Source organism: Pongo abelii, chromosome 2 (genome assembly GCF_028885655.2).
Source record: "Pongo abelii isolate AG06213 chromosome 2, NHGRI_mPonAbe1-v2.0_pri, whole genome shotgun sequence".
Taxonomy (NCBI): Eukaryota; Metazoa; Chordata; class Mammalia; order Primates; family Hominidae; genus Pongo; species Pongo abelii.
Genome location: NC_085928.1, coordinates 85,731,432 through 85,746,526, shown reverse-complemented (window position 1 = coordinate 85,746,526; position 15,095 = coordinate 85,731,432). Strand labels below are relative to the sequence as shown.

Genomic DNA, 15,095 nt, shown 5'->3' with positions numbered 1-15,095 from the left:
CCAGTCACCATAGGACTGTGGCCTGCACTTTTTCCAAAGAGGGTTTTGAGGTTTTCAGTATTTAAAGGGGAAAAGTGGGCAGGGTGGTAAGGAGAACAAAAAAAAAAGAAGGAAGCTGTGTAGTAAGGTGAGCGGTCGCATCCTTATGATGCTGTATTAGTCCGTTTTCACGCTGCTGATAAAGAAATACATAAGACTGGGTAATTTATAAAGAAGAAGAAGTTTAATGGACTCACAGTTCCATGTGGCTGGAGAGGCCTCACAATCATGGCAGAAGGTGAAAAGCACATCTTATATGGTGCTAGACAAGGAAGAATCAGAATCAAGCAAAAGGGGAAACCCCTTATAAAACCATGAGATCTCATGAGACTTACTTCCATGAGAACAGTATGCGGGAAACCACCCCCATGATTCAATTATCTCCCACGGGGTCCCTCCCATAACACATGGGAATTATGGGACCTGTGATTCCAAATGAGATTTGGGTGGCTACACAGCCAAACCATGTCAGAGGCTTTAATGAGTGATCACTAAATCTACATGTTGCAAGTGAAAGGAGCAGGCAGAGGAACAGTAAAGTATGGATTTGTCTTGTGCGTTCAGTAAATCTGCATTTTACATGAGATAAAGTAAAAATAGAGTAGAGGAAGAAGTCTAATATGCATTTGTCTTGAGGTGGGGAGAGGATCGATTTCTACTCCTGTCTTTGTCCTGTACCTGTGAAGATAAGCTGTTAATTTACATTGTCAGAGTGAGCGAGACCATGCAGAGAGACATGTGGCCTTCTATCTTGCAGCTGTCTGTTTAGAAACGAAGGATTTTTGTGTGCGTGACTCAGTTCGCAAGCTTAACTTTTCCCTTTGGCATAGTGAGTTTGTGGTCTTGAGATTTTATTTTACTTTCACACCTTGACCTGTAATATAAAAGGATATATATGAAGATGGCCATGTAATGTGTCAATCAGAAACAAAATTGGTCTAATGACATCTTCAGAAAAGCAATACCGTGAAGAAAACTAAAATATTTTACCCCTATATATATATCTTTGACATATTTTGAAATAGTTGTTCAGAGGGCTTATAGACAGAAGTAGCCCCACAAATCTGTCTCTAGTGGAGAGGATTTGCATCTGTAGAGGAAAAAAAAAGTGAAGTAAACCACAGATGCAAACAGCTTTTCTCTGAAGCCTCCACCTTGTCAATATTTAGGAAAGATTGACTGAGAATCTGACACCCGGCTGTTCTCTCTGAGGGCTGCTACCTGAGAAGTTTCATCTGCATAACAGGACCACCTTTGCTAGCCAAATTTCTCTTCGCCTTCTTCCATAACCTGTTCCAAGCCCCTATTCTTTCTGTAAGCTCAAGATGGCATAAAAAATCGATAATCTTGCCTTTCTTTGAATTTTTATGTTTTGAATGATTCTTTTGCACATGTGTGCACATAATTTGTATGCCTTTTTTTCCTGTTAATCTGTTTATTTTTATTTTGTTTTATAGACTCAAATTAGCAGATCTGCAGGTTTAAACTTCTCTACAACTGGAAGAATGAATTGGATTCTAATAAGCCAAAGGGTAGAGCAAATCATCCAACTCTATTTAGAAGAGGCAACTCTAATGTGAATTTTTAGATATTATAACAGGTCTGAGGACATTTTTCTTCTTAGAAAGCCTCTTCTTTTCCCCCTATGAGCCAGTGGATCTTTACAACCTTGAATTAAAGGTGATGCATGGGTTTGGAGATTTATTTTTTCCCTAATGTCTACATTTTCATTTAGGAGATATTAATGCTTAAGACAAAAGGAAACTGCTTTGTTAGCTTGCAACAAAGTAGATCAGCTCCAAGAGGGCAGAGAGCAGCCTGAAGGAGGAGAAGGAACAGGGCTTAGAAGGCGATAACAAAAAAAAAAAATGCAAAAAGCTGACCCCACTGGCGGATGTGCATTATTCGCATGCCTCTGTGAAAAAAGGGTGACAAAATGCTAAGTTGAAGGACTGTTGGGAAAGGCAATTTCTTCTCATGCTAAGATCAAAGGGGTTCCGTTCTTGATGGTTTAGATTCAGGGCAACAATATTGAAATATTAGGTGGGCTTAAAGTAGATAAGCATCAGAAATGGTAGTAAATGTGCCTGGACTGTTTCTGATTAAGTGCTCGCCCAAAGGAAACTTCAGATTATAGGTTTTCAATAAACACTGGCAAACCTTGATTTGTATCTTACGTAACTGGAAGTTTTACGATTTATTTTTGTTCCCTTTCAATAGTGTATGTTTTTCTTGCTTCTCTTATGTAATATTGTCATCTGTTTATTCACATAAATAAGTACTTTTTACTCATGGCAAAAATCTTCCTTTACTTCCTTTACTTCATGCCCAGATAAAGAGCACTGCCATCAAAAAGAAGAAAAAACAACAACTTTAAACTCTCAATCATTATATACCCCGTGGAGGATTTGTGTCTTCTGTTAGAACTCTATGTTTTACCATAATATTACATTGTCTTACATATGAATACAGCTATTTAGAAGATTTTACCACCTATGCTTGCTGGCCATATCCAGTGGAGTTGCATCATACATACTTTGGTCTGGTCCACGTATAAGGCAAAAATTAAATATGGCAAAATTACCCTTGAGAGGTTTCTTAAATGGACAGTATAATAGAGTAGACATGACTTGGCATATAGAATCCTACTGTAGACCTAAAGGGAAGAGCGTGAAGCACAAAATGTAATTTGAAAAGTTTATTTGAGCTGAAATGAGGATAGCTGCCTGGAAGACTCAGACCATAGTAACCTTTGATATGAACTCCACTGGCCATAGTTAAAAGCAGGTTTTTAAAGGGGAAAAAATGGGGATGGGGGCAAAGTTTTTATTAGGAATTCTCATTGGTTTACAGAAAAAACATGAATTAGTGACTGGCTATCCATTGTTAAGCTATAGGGCATGGGATATGGTGTCCACTGAGGCATTATTAGGTTAATGCATAGCTATTTGCAGCGATTGCAAGCCATCTCCTTAGATGAATGTGTGTCTCAAAAGAGAGGAAGCAGGGTGTGATTGCTATCTCATTTGATACCTCCCTGGGCCTAATAATTTGAAAAGGCTCACATTCCTCACATAAAAGTTCTTTTCTTTCCTCACTACATAATAATTTTATTCAAAGTAAAGATTGAGGAACACTGAATTCTAAAGAAGGGGAAGGCCGAAGTCAGAAAAGCATAGAAGGAAAGCCTAAGTGCAGAGACATGTCTGGATGTTTAAACCATTCTGCTTTTAAGTCAGCAATCTCATCCCTCTAGTGAATACTGGATAGAGAGAGAATTTTAATGTGTTCCTGCTTTGCTTCAGGGTTTACTCCATCCCGTTTTAATGTTAATCCTCTGTGATGTTATCATATGTCATTTGGCTTCTTTGTTGTTGTGAGACTTAAACATCATGGTAGAGAGCATCTTTGGAACATGGGGGATGGAGGGGAGTGAGTAAAGAACGAGGGTTCTGGTCCCATGTAAAAACAGCCAACCAGAAAGCATCGTGAGACAAACACCTGGCTGACATTTTGAGGATTCTAAATGGGAAATGCCCAGGTGGATTTGGGAAGAGCTAACACAGGGAGGAGCTACAGAAATGACTGGTGCTTGTGTAGAAATCATTTTTCAATCAAGGCATTAAGGGAAATATAGAGTTTCTTGATTTGCATTGAGTGAATCTAGTCACTGGTTTTATAAAATTTTGTTATCAGAAAATGTGTGTTGTAAATATTTAATACATACACCAAATTCATTGCCAGCTTCCTCTTGTGGTCATTCTTGATATTCCCCTGAAAATTAGGGCTGTTTCATCAGTGGCTCAACTTTTGATAGTTCCCCTCACATCATATTAAACATATTAAAAGGTAACCACAACTCATATCAACTATACTCTCGATGGTAAGGATATATTTTCATCTAATATTACTCTTGACTTTTATTTTGCAACTTTTCTTTTGTACTTTCAGTCAATTCATTTTTTCTTTTGCCAGGCCTTTGAAATTCTTCAAGGCCCTAGGCTAGGGGATAAACCCTAATGCTTGGTGGATAAATTTGCCTTTCTGAAAACAATGCCTCAGTCATTCTGAAAAGTATTGAGGCATTTTGTCCCCTTCATTGAATAGAAATAGTGCAAGATCTGTGCTCTACAAAAGCTAAGAGCATGAAAGTTCCTCAAGACCCAAAAATTAAGTATAGGGGGCAAAGAAAAACTTCTCCTTCATCTTCTGAAATTTTGATGAAAAATCAATGGGCAAAAGGCAGATTAATAAGAGAAAAGACATACAAATTTATTAATGTGTACATGAGGGAGAATCACAGTGATTACACTAACCCCCTAATGGCGTGTAAAAACTTATATACCATCTTGAAATTACATAAAGAATGGGGAGTCAGTGCATGGCCCAAAACAGGTTATGATGGTAAATCAGGTTATATGGCAAGACAGGTTAGGGAAGGGAGAGAAAAGGAGGCCCGGCTAGCAATGTTGGTCTCACAGGTAGCAGCCCTCAGAGAAAATAGCTAGTAAATATTTCTTTTAGGCCTTTAAAAGTGTCAGACTCTCAGTTAATTTTTCCTAGACTGGACAATGGGGGCTTCAGAGAAAGCCTGGTTGTATCAGTGCAGATTTTCTTTATAGATACAAATCTCCCCCATGAAAGAAAACTTTGCTGGGCTACTTCTGTTTGCTGACTCTCTGAACAGCCTTCTCACACTATGTAAAAGAAGTGTATTTTGGAGTAAAATATTTTTATTTCCTTCATAAGTCTTCCTCTTCCATATGCATTCAGCATAAAAACAAAAAGATTGTTTCAATTGCCTGTGGGTTCTTCCTGTCCACTGTACAGACAAAAACTAATTCACTGAGACCATGATATTGCAGTAAAGAAAGAGTTTAATTAACGCAAGACTGGTCACATGGGAAACTTGGAGTTATCACTCAAATTAGTCTCCCTGAAGTCTTCGAGGTTAGGATTTTTCAAGGGTAGTTTGGCGGGCAGGGGGCTAGGGAATGGGGAATGTTGATTGGGGTTGAAATGATAGAGGTGTGGCAAACAGTTCTCATGTGCTAAGTCAGCCTCCAGGTGGGGGCCACAGGACTGGTTGGGTCCTGAGTGTGTGGGTCTCAGTGGAATCGGTTGCTAGAATGCAAAAGTCTGAAAAACATCTCAGTTAATTTTCGGTTCTACAATAGTGATATTATCTACAGGAATAATTGGAAAAGTTACAAATCTCGCAGCCTCCAGAACAATAGCTGATTATCATTTAACTACTTCTTTATCTTGAGAGAATTCAGCCCCCTCTCATAGTCCTAACTTTGTGGCCTTTCATTAGTTTTACAAAGGCAGTTTACTTTTGGGAAGGGTTATTATTATCCTTGCTTTAAGTTTAAGCTAAATTCCTCCCAAAGTTAGCTTGGCCTATGCCCAGGAATGACCAAAGATAGCTTGGATGTTAGAAGCAAGATGGAGTCAGCTATGTTAGGTTTCTCTTACTGTCATAATTTTGAAAAGGCAGTCGCAATCCCCAACAAAATTGCTGCTTGATGAAACCAGTCCACATAATTATATTTGCATTATAAGACATATAAATTAAAATCTTATTTTTCTTAATAGAGCTTTCTTAGCTAGTCATGGAGGATTAAAGAGGACTTAGTGTGCTTCCAAGAACATGAAAATCTGCGGAGGGACACAACGTCAGTGTTCAGGTTGTTTGGATGAATTGCAAACACAGTTGTTTCCTGTTTCTGCACAGCCTCCATAGTGATTGGGAAATGGTGGTGTGAGATGGAGCCTTGCCTAGAAGGAGAAGAATGTAAGACACTCCCTGACAATTCTGGATGGATGTGCGCAACAGGCAACAAAATTAAGACCACGAGAGTAAGTGCACTTATTTCAAATGTATTTTGCATGTTACAGACCGTACTATTTGAGTTTGTGCTGTGCAAACAGCATCCACAGAAGCTTTGCACAGGAGAGAAGATTCTCCTGTGACAGAAAGCATTCTTAACTATGCAGATCAGTGTCCATCCATGAATGAGATGTTAGAGATTGAACTTGACTTTGCCACACTGAGCAGTTTAGTGTTTCTGTCACAGACTCATAAATTAAGCTGGGTTTCCAGCCAGAGGGGAGAGGAATCATGAGGTAATTATTCGGATAATTCGTCCAACATCTATAGTGCTCAGAATGATAATCAAATGAACTTCCTCCCTAATTCATCCAGAAGGTTTGCTGAAAGGGTCTGTGTTTAAGTACACCTACAGAAACCATTTTCTAATGTTCTTTAAAAGAGTTCTGTGATGATCCTTCAGAGAACTGAAAAGGGTTTTGGGGAGTGAATACATCATTCTTCGATTTCTCTGGTTAAATCAGAAGTGATCTTCTAAATAAATAACAACCTTAAGGGTGGGGTAATCCAACCCATCAGAATTGGTGCCCTGATGCTGGAGCAGGGCAGAAAGGCCCAGCTAGCTAGAGATTAACCCTGTAGTTACTGGACAGCCTTGGAATCCTAAAGGGGACAGGGGTGGGAGATGCTCCGGATGCTTAAGATAGTAATTATGTATCCACTAATAAAAAAGTATGTCAATTTGACAACAAGTGTGGTCATATGTATGTGTACAAATTTAGTATCAGCCCTGTTTCTCTCTCTCTTTCTCTCTCTCTCTGTGTGTGTGGGGGGGTGGGTGGGTGTGTGTGTGAGTGTGTGTGGTAGGGGTGTGTGTGCAAGCCTGTGTGTGTTTTAATTTACAGGAATTTTTTTTGAGAGAGGGGGGCCTCACTCTGTTGCCCAGGCTGGAGTGAAGTGGTGTGATTATGGCTCACTGCAGCATCTAACTCCTAGCCTCAAGCTATCCTCCTGCTTCAGTCTCCCAAAGTGCTGGGATTACAGGCCTGATCCACCATACCCAGCCTGTGGAGTATTTTCTAAAGCAAGCTCCATCGGTTACAAATCCTAGTATGCTGAAGTTTTATTCTACCAAAGGTCTGATGTATTTGAAAGGATGTCTCTGTTTCCCACCCCTTATTATTAATCTTGACTTACTCTTTCTTCTCAGCCTCACCTTTTCAATAAATAAAACTGGTTCTTGCGTCTTTGTGATGCAGAAGACAAAACTAATGCTACGTAATACTATATAAAACTTATTTTTCACATATAAAATAGGTGAAAACATTTTGTGTATCAAATTTCCTTGCCTTTTTTGACCCCATTGACCAGTAGTAAATGGCCATACATTTCTAGCTTGTGACCAGGAGGAACCTCTGAACCACCCTAGCTTGCTAACATGCATCTGTCTGTGCCTGAGTAGCTTAATGTGGATTATCCTGTTTCATTTTAATGAAACACCTTCAAAAGACATTATTCAGAAATAAGCCTGGTTCATGCAACTTATCCACAGAAACTGTTTTAATTAACTAGTGGAAGGTGGGAAATCAGGTTTCCCTTTGGTTACCTTTTGCCTAAAAATGATTCTTCCCAATAATTTGAAGTTGCCCTCACAAATTGGTTTGTTTTAAGCTATTCTGAATTATAGCCAGTATGATTGGAATCTAACCACCTTTGTTTTAAACACATTGCTGATATATTTCCTGCCAAATCTCTTTTCTCTATTCTAAATACCTGATTGCCTTTTATTGAAGGCAAGTCTTATTATCATGGTGTCTCCAGACCTGAAACACAGTAAAGAAAAATAATTGAAGTCAGGATTTAAATATGTGAAATGCCAAGAGTACCAACTAGGAGACTCTTTGGAAGATAGAATATAAAACAAACAAAACAAAAAAACAGAAACATAAATTTTTAATGCTACTTTTTGGAGACCAACGTACCTTTCTTTTATTTGGCCTCTGTAGAGTACATTTTAAAACCATCAGGCGTGTTGCAGATGCACCCTAGACATTTTCCGACAGCACAGGAGTATTGTGCAGGATCTGATCACAGTAACAGAGACTGGAGCACACCATTTGCTACCTCCCTGGGTGGGGTGAATTCAATTCAAGCAGTTGAATGGATGAGATAAACAAATTGCCATTGCAGTCGGTTTGAAAGCAGAGGATGTACCTGTTCTGATGTGTACATCCATTTCAAGCAAGGAAATAGGAGGCTACTCTACAGCCATGTGAGCTGCACATCAGTCAGCTGAGAATTCTCAAGTCTGTCCTTAGAAAAGGAAAAAGAAGACACTGAAAAAGCTGTACTTTTTAAACCTTCAGAGGATTCAAATGCTCTTACTGACATATGTCCTCCCTCCTCCCTCCTTCTCAAGAAATTTGCAATGAAATAAGCACTTTTAAACACAAAGAGCACCAATTAAGTCCAGATGATATATATAGGAACCATCTATTCTGTGTAAATGGTGTGTCCTCGCCAGTCCTTAGATCATGTGCTCTGAATATACATTTTATATTAATTTTTCTTCTACACCTTATGTATTCTTCTCCATCAGAGTACAAATATGCTTACTCACTTCAAATATTGATTCTAACAATTTAACTTTAAAAATGGTTTAATTCACAGTTGTACTTTAATTATTATGAGTCACATGTTTTCATTGTTCTGCTGTTATCAATGAGGTAAAAAAAAAAACAAAGAAATCTACCTCTTTTGTTCTTTTTTGTGTAAGAATAATTCAAAGACAGTTCACTCAGGATAAAAATAAAGTTGGGGAAACACACTCAGATTGTTAATAGCAACTGAGAGTTTCCTTCATACTGTTATTTTAAGGTAACTTCAATATAAAGATAATCATGGGAAAGATTCCTGGGACTTCATTCTCTTTCCTATAAAAGACTGTTCCAAACCTTCGTCTTTTGTAGGTTACTTCCAAAATAATCATCCGGAACAAAATTCTCTTCGAAATGTGGTTAAATAATGTTTCAAAGTCTGATCTAATTTAAAACTTATGGTATTCATTTTTTAAGGAAGGTGAAGAGTAGAAATCTGGTGGTTCATCTAAACTACCAGACACCCCAGAACGTCTGGAGTAGCCCAAGTAACAGGCCACAGTCTAAAGAAAAACCTCAGGAACAATGGATCTGAGTGACATTATTACCCCAGGAGGAAGGAGAAAATATAGGTGGAATTAGGCGAAGCCTTTTCTTTCAGGAGATTTGGAATAACTTTTTAAGAGAGGAAGACTCCTGGATGCCACCCTATAGAAAGGAAGTACTCACCTTGAGAGGTTTTCCAAGACCCAGCCTGGAGTAGAATAAATCTGGCAACACACACGCTTCTGGGGAGAATCTCAGAACATCTGGGTGAAGTTTCATGGCCAAATTATTCCTCTGTGTCTGCTTGATCATTGCTTCAATTGCTTTATTAAATCGCTTTGTTGGTACTTAAAAGCAAGACTAACCAACCAAAATATTGACTAGAGATTTTATTCTTGCAGTTTTAGACACCTATTTATTTATGTCTTTTCTTTAAACTATATCAAATATGTAAGTTTGAAAGTTAGGGAGGCTCTATCCCATGTATTCAGACACATGTCTATACCTTTTATATTCAGGGACAATGGCTTAATTTAGAAAGACAGACTTCCCCTCAGAGATGTAAAAATGAAAAGTATCTGAGACAGGTCTTACTCAATTTAGAAAGTTTATTTGGCCAAGGTTATGAATGCATGACCTAGAGGTAGGTCTGTGCCTTTCTCCAGAGATGATTTTGAGGGTTTTAATGTTTAAAGGGAAAAGGGTGGATATTGGGGAAAGAAGCAAATTTTTAAAGGTGTGGGTAGATAAGAGACAAATGGTGGTTACATTCTTTTGGTCTTTGACCAGCCTTTCACCAAATACACCATTTACATGTGGGAAGGGGGTAGAGGAAGAGCCACTTAGGCTTTCATGTAGCTCAGTTAATCTATATTTTTATGACAGAGGACGCAATCAGATATACATTTGTCTCAGGTGAGCAGAGGGATGACTTAGAGTTCTGTCCTTTGTCCTGCACCTGAAAAAATAAGCTATCAATTTACATTGCCAGGGTAAAATTCAACAGAAAGGTTTTAGGGTAAAGATCTGGGACCCACAAGGAATTTCCCTGTGGTAAAATTGTGAGGGAGGTATGTGGCTTTTGAAAAATCTCTGTAGCTGTATTATTTAGGAATAAAATGAGAGGCAGCTTTGCCTGACATCATTCTCAGCTTGAATTTCCCTTTGGCTTAGTGATTTTGGAGTCCCTAGATTTACTTGCCTTTCAAAGACAAAATAAGTTATTTGACAATGATGGAATAATTTCAGCTAAAAACTGAATGTCAGTTATTTGGTGGCAGGAAGAGGAAGAAATGAGGATAAAATCAGTCACTGGAAAAGACAAATTAACAGATTAAAATAGCAGAACATAATCTGGTGTAATATCTTGGGAAGTAGCAAACCACGCTGGATTTGCTTCATTCCAATATGTGAATGTCTCTCAGACTAGTGAGAAAATCAACAGTTAGTACACAATGTAAAGTTTTATTCCCTAAAACAAGGAGGTAGAAGACCCCAGATTACACAATTAACCACTGTAGCCATCTTGTCAAATCAGTGTTTTCTGTAACTGGCCCAACACAAATCCACCTGCCTAACTCTAAAATCCTTAAATGGACTTCTATCTCTAGCCTCAGAACACTCAACTTCTAAAACTATAAAGAAGTAAGAGATAATAAAGAAAAATGCCATATTTCCTAGAACTCTAGGGTAGAGGATTCAACTCTATTAGAATTGTTATTTATGCTTGAAATTGGTGGTTCTCTGTACATGTGTCCTTTTGAATATTTGAGCCTTTGAGACCCTATTCAAGTGGATTAAAGGACATCTACAGCAACAGACATGTAATCTTTATTGCCCTTGAACATTGTGTCATTGAGTGCAACAGTTTCTCACCTTGCACAGGAAGAGTTTCTCATCAGTGTGTTCCTACACAGATGTGGTCTAACCTTGACAACGACCTCACCTCATGCCAGCCCTCTACATCTTACAACAGGCCAACTTCACAAGACCGTGGAATAACTTACTCAGTTCAAATTCTCATCAGATAGACACAGGACTGATTACATAACATGCAAGGCCAGGTGCAAAATGAAAGTGCAGGGCCCTTGTTTAAAAATTATTAATAATCTCAAGATGGCAACAGAAGAATATTAAACCAAGCAGGAGGCTCTTTCCAGGATAGGGCCTTGAGCAATTTCATAGGTCACATGCCTAGGAAACCAGTCCTGGATAGGCATTGCTCCAGGAGTCTCACTCCTCAGGAGTGACATCATTAATTTATTGCACTGATAAAAATATGGTGGCCTATCAATATGATTTGATCACCATTTGAAAATGACTGCTCTAAACTTTCAAATTTTTGACTTCAGATCACCTGAAAAAAAGCAGCATCCTAAAGATTCAAGGTGTCCTTATTTTCTACGTAATCACATTTCTTTGTGCCTTCATTTTGCACTGTTCTCCCTGAAATGTCTGTCTTTCTTTGGTTTCAGATTCACCCAAGAACCTAACAGAAGCATTTGTGGTAGTAAAGGAAAACCAACCCTCTGGAAAATACATTTTGAGAATCTCAAACATCTCACATATATACAAGCCAAATGGATTTCTTACTTGCACTTTGACTGGCTACCAGACAATCACAGTGCGTTTACTGTGTGTAACGAAATATCCTACAGTGAGAAGACACAGCGTTGTGGCGACACCATGGAAAGTGGGCTTATAAAAGGGTTTTCTCAGTGAAATTTTTGGGCATCATGAAGAACGATCAACTATCTTCTAATTTGAATCTATAGTTACTTTGTACCATTTGAAATATATGTATATATATATATAATATTTTGAAATATTATCTATTCTCTTCAAGAAATGAACAGTACCACAGTTTGAGACGGCTGGTGTACCCCTTTGAGTTTTGGATGTTTTGTCTGTTTTGCTTTGTTTTGTTAGTCATTTCTTTTTCTAACGGCAAGGAAGATATGTGCCCTTATGAGAATTCAAGGTGGCACTGACACGGGAAGGCCAGCTACAGGTGGACTCCTGGAATTTGAGGCATCATAATGACACTGAATCAAGAACTTCCTTCTGCTTCTACCAGATGGCCCAAGGAAGCACATCGTCCTGTTTTATTGCTTTCTACCCTGTGCAATATTATTAGCATGCAAGCTTGGCTTACATAATCATACTTTATATTCAATTGATATATAATAACCGTTCTAACCTCTTCCAGGAAAATATTTTTAGAACTACTAGCTTTTCCACATAGAAGAAAATGAGGATTCTTAAGGGAGCCACTCCACCATGCTATTAAGACTCTGGCAGAGTTATGGGTAGGATATGGATCCCTACATGAATAAGTCCTGTAAATACAATGTCTTAAGGCTTTGTATAGCTGTCCTAGACTGCAGAAATGTCCTCTGATTAAATCCAAAGTCTGGCATCGTTAACTACATAGTGCTGTAGCAACAAGTCTTATCATGGCATCTCTTTCTATGTTTGGTTTGCTTTTTCCAAGAGTATTCAGATCTCCTCTTGTGAGATAGGAAGGCTATGAAAACAATTAGATTTCAAGATGATCTATGTGACCAAATGTTGGACAGCCCTATTAAAGTGGTAAACAACTTCTTTCTAAACCTACTTGTCTTCTTTATTTTGCCATTTATTTTTACTGAATCAACCTTAACCAAATCCAGAGAATGCACTGCTCAGATACTCATAGTCAGCCAGAACTTCTCCCATAAGGTCTTTGTTTCCATTGTGGCTACTATTTACAATGTTAATATTTTGAAAATCAGAAATCCATTACTATAACTGCAGTGTCCTCAGTCAGCAAGCCGAAATGTCAGATGCCATTATTGGGCTTTCATAGTGGTTACTGGAATAATAGATATGGGGCTAACCCCACCAAAAAATGATCTTCTTTTTTTGAGAGTTACTCAGCTAATGCTTATAAGAAGGAAATATCTACTTAAGTTCTAGTTTTCCTGGAGATAGCATAATCATACTTTCCGTTCCAGTCATCTTGTAAGTGTATCCCTTTTTCTGCAAAATACATTCTCTGGAATGAATATTGTTATGGCTTCTTATTAGGTTAGTAGCACATTGGGTCCCATAGTCTCAACTTTTAAATTTAAATCTCAGGTCAAATTCAGAGGGCTCCCCCATCTCTACCAAGATAGCCTGAAGTCTGATTGAACATACAACACTCTAACCAGATATACTGATTCTGCATCTTGAAGGCCTATAAAAGCATCCAGAGACAGAAATAGAATCCTGACTGCAAAATCTAGGCTTCTCAAATGCCTTCACAAAATATTTGCCCGAAGGTAGCACAAAGTTCACAGCAGAAAATCAGAATATTTTGAATCTATGATCCAGATGCAAAATGTGAAGGAAAAAACTTCTATAATCAAGTATATTTGGGAAAGTTTTTTAAACAAAATAGAGATATTTACTGGGGGAATTGTCAGAGACTTTAATAAACCGAAAGGTTCTGTGTGTCTTTAAGAAAGACTAGAAGAGGGGAAGTCAAGTAAGAAACCTCTAGCTGGTCATATGGCTAATGGAGCACACATGCCCTGCATAATGGGAAACTGTAAGAAATTGCTTCTATGTGAGGATATAATCACCGCAGTGTTACATCTTCAGTTTTTCGAAAGAACCAGAAATCTAGATTTTACATAAAAGTTTCTATCACGCCTAAAGTGAGATGAACTAATTCGATGTTTTAAATGATGCCAGCATTAGTATTGCCTCAAATTCTCTGAACATGTGGACTTTACTATTAGCGTTCCCTAGGATACTCTTTTAAAAGCATTGATCCTAAATGAAAATCCAATGGGAAGAAAGAAGGCTATTCTCTTTTGTATGGCCTCATACATGCAGACACTTATAACTCACAAGATGTCGTGGTCACAGCTTTTCCTTTTCTGTAACCAGAGCCTTTAAATCAATGAAGGGACTGATCTAGAGGTCCACATCTGTTCATTCATTTCCCATCGGTCAATTCATGCTAGTCTTTCATGAAAAGACCTGGAGAAAAAAATCACAACAGAATCAGGAAACCATCCAATAAGACAGTGCAAATATTTGTAAATGTCGTCAAATTCAATTTGGATTTATCCAAGTCCCTTGCACAAATGTGTGAACCATCAAATTGTGTTTAAATTTAACTTGCTCCAGTTTGGGGAATTCAGTAGCTACCATCTGCCTATTGAATCTGCACATTTATGGTGTAAAAACTTATATCACGTATTTCTGGTAATAAACAGCTCAGTGTGGTATGACTAATATTGATTTTGAGCTTGTGCCTCCAGGAAGATGAATAATGTTATAACATAACTGAGTAAATGCAAAGAGTTTTATCCAGAGCCTTCTCTTGGTAAAAAAGTGAAAATGTAGCTTATTTCATAAGATTAAGATTTTCAAATAGTGTAAATCTTATTGTTGACATTTTGGGGTGATTACATTAATCTATTAACGGACTAGGAAAGCACATTGAGAAGTTTACTACTTGGCTTCTTTCCATTGCAGAATGATGAAGAATGTTTTCACCAAGACACAACTCAGCATGTTTTTTTGATCAAATTGAGTATAACTTTCACAAAGCAATACAGTGGTTTTTTAGTACAGTATATTATGCCACCTTGCCATTGTCACTGATACAGTAAGTTATGGAAGGCATAAAAATTTTTTATCTGAGGAGATCCACCACATTCTTCACCTGCTCATGGCACACACTGCTTCCCTGGGAGGTTAAATATCATGTCATAATATGACTTTTTCTTTCAATTAAGCTTGACAGCCCCATTTCAAAAGCTATTAGAGTTTGCTTGACAAAGAAGTGTGTCATGTCTTTTTGTGAGTTGTCTACCTTCTAAATAAAAGACGGCGTGTTTAGTGAATTGTAGGGCTCGAGCCATCTCCAGCTAGTTTATAAATACAAGAAAACATGATAAAAGGCACTACTCTGGAATGTGAGAACTCAGGACTAGTGGGAGCAGTAATGGAATCTAATTTCATACTACCCATGGGAATAATACAAAAGTGATGAAATAGAATCAAGTTCACACTTTAAAGATGAGGCTATTAATTGTACATAC

General features: G+C 38.0%; 1 protein-coding gene across 2 annotated transcripts in view; it reads left to right on the top strand.

The window, feature by feature from the left end:
• The window catches only part of TAFA1 (TAFA chemokine like family member 1), a 561,076-nt gene extending 546,794 nt beyond the window's left edge, over nucleotides 1–14,282 (top strand). For both annotated transcript variants that reach the window (XM_024245394.3, XM_054551902.2), the window contains 2 exons: nucleotides 5,777–5,901; nucleotides 11,490–14,282. In XM_024245394.3, coding sequence (XP_024101162.1) covers nucleotides 5,777–5,901; nucleotides 11,490–11,507 — 143 coding nt within the window. In that variant the 3' untranslated portion in view covers nucleotides 11,508–14,282. The remainder of the gene's footprint in view (nucleotides 1–5,776; nucleotides 5,902–11,489) is intronic.
• The last annotated feature ends 813 nt before the right edge of the window (nucleotides 14,283–15,095 follow it).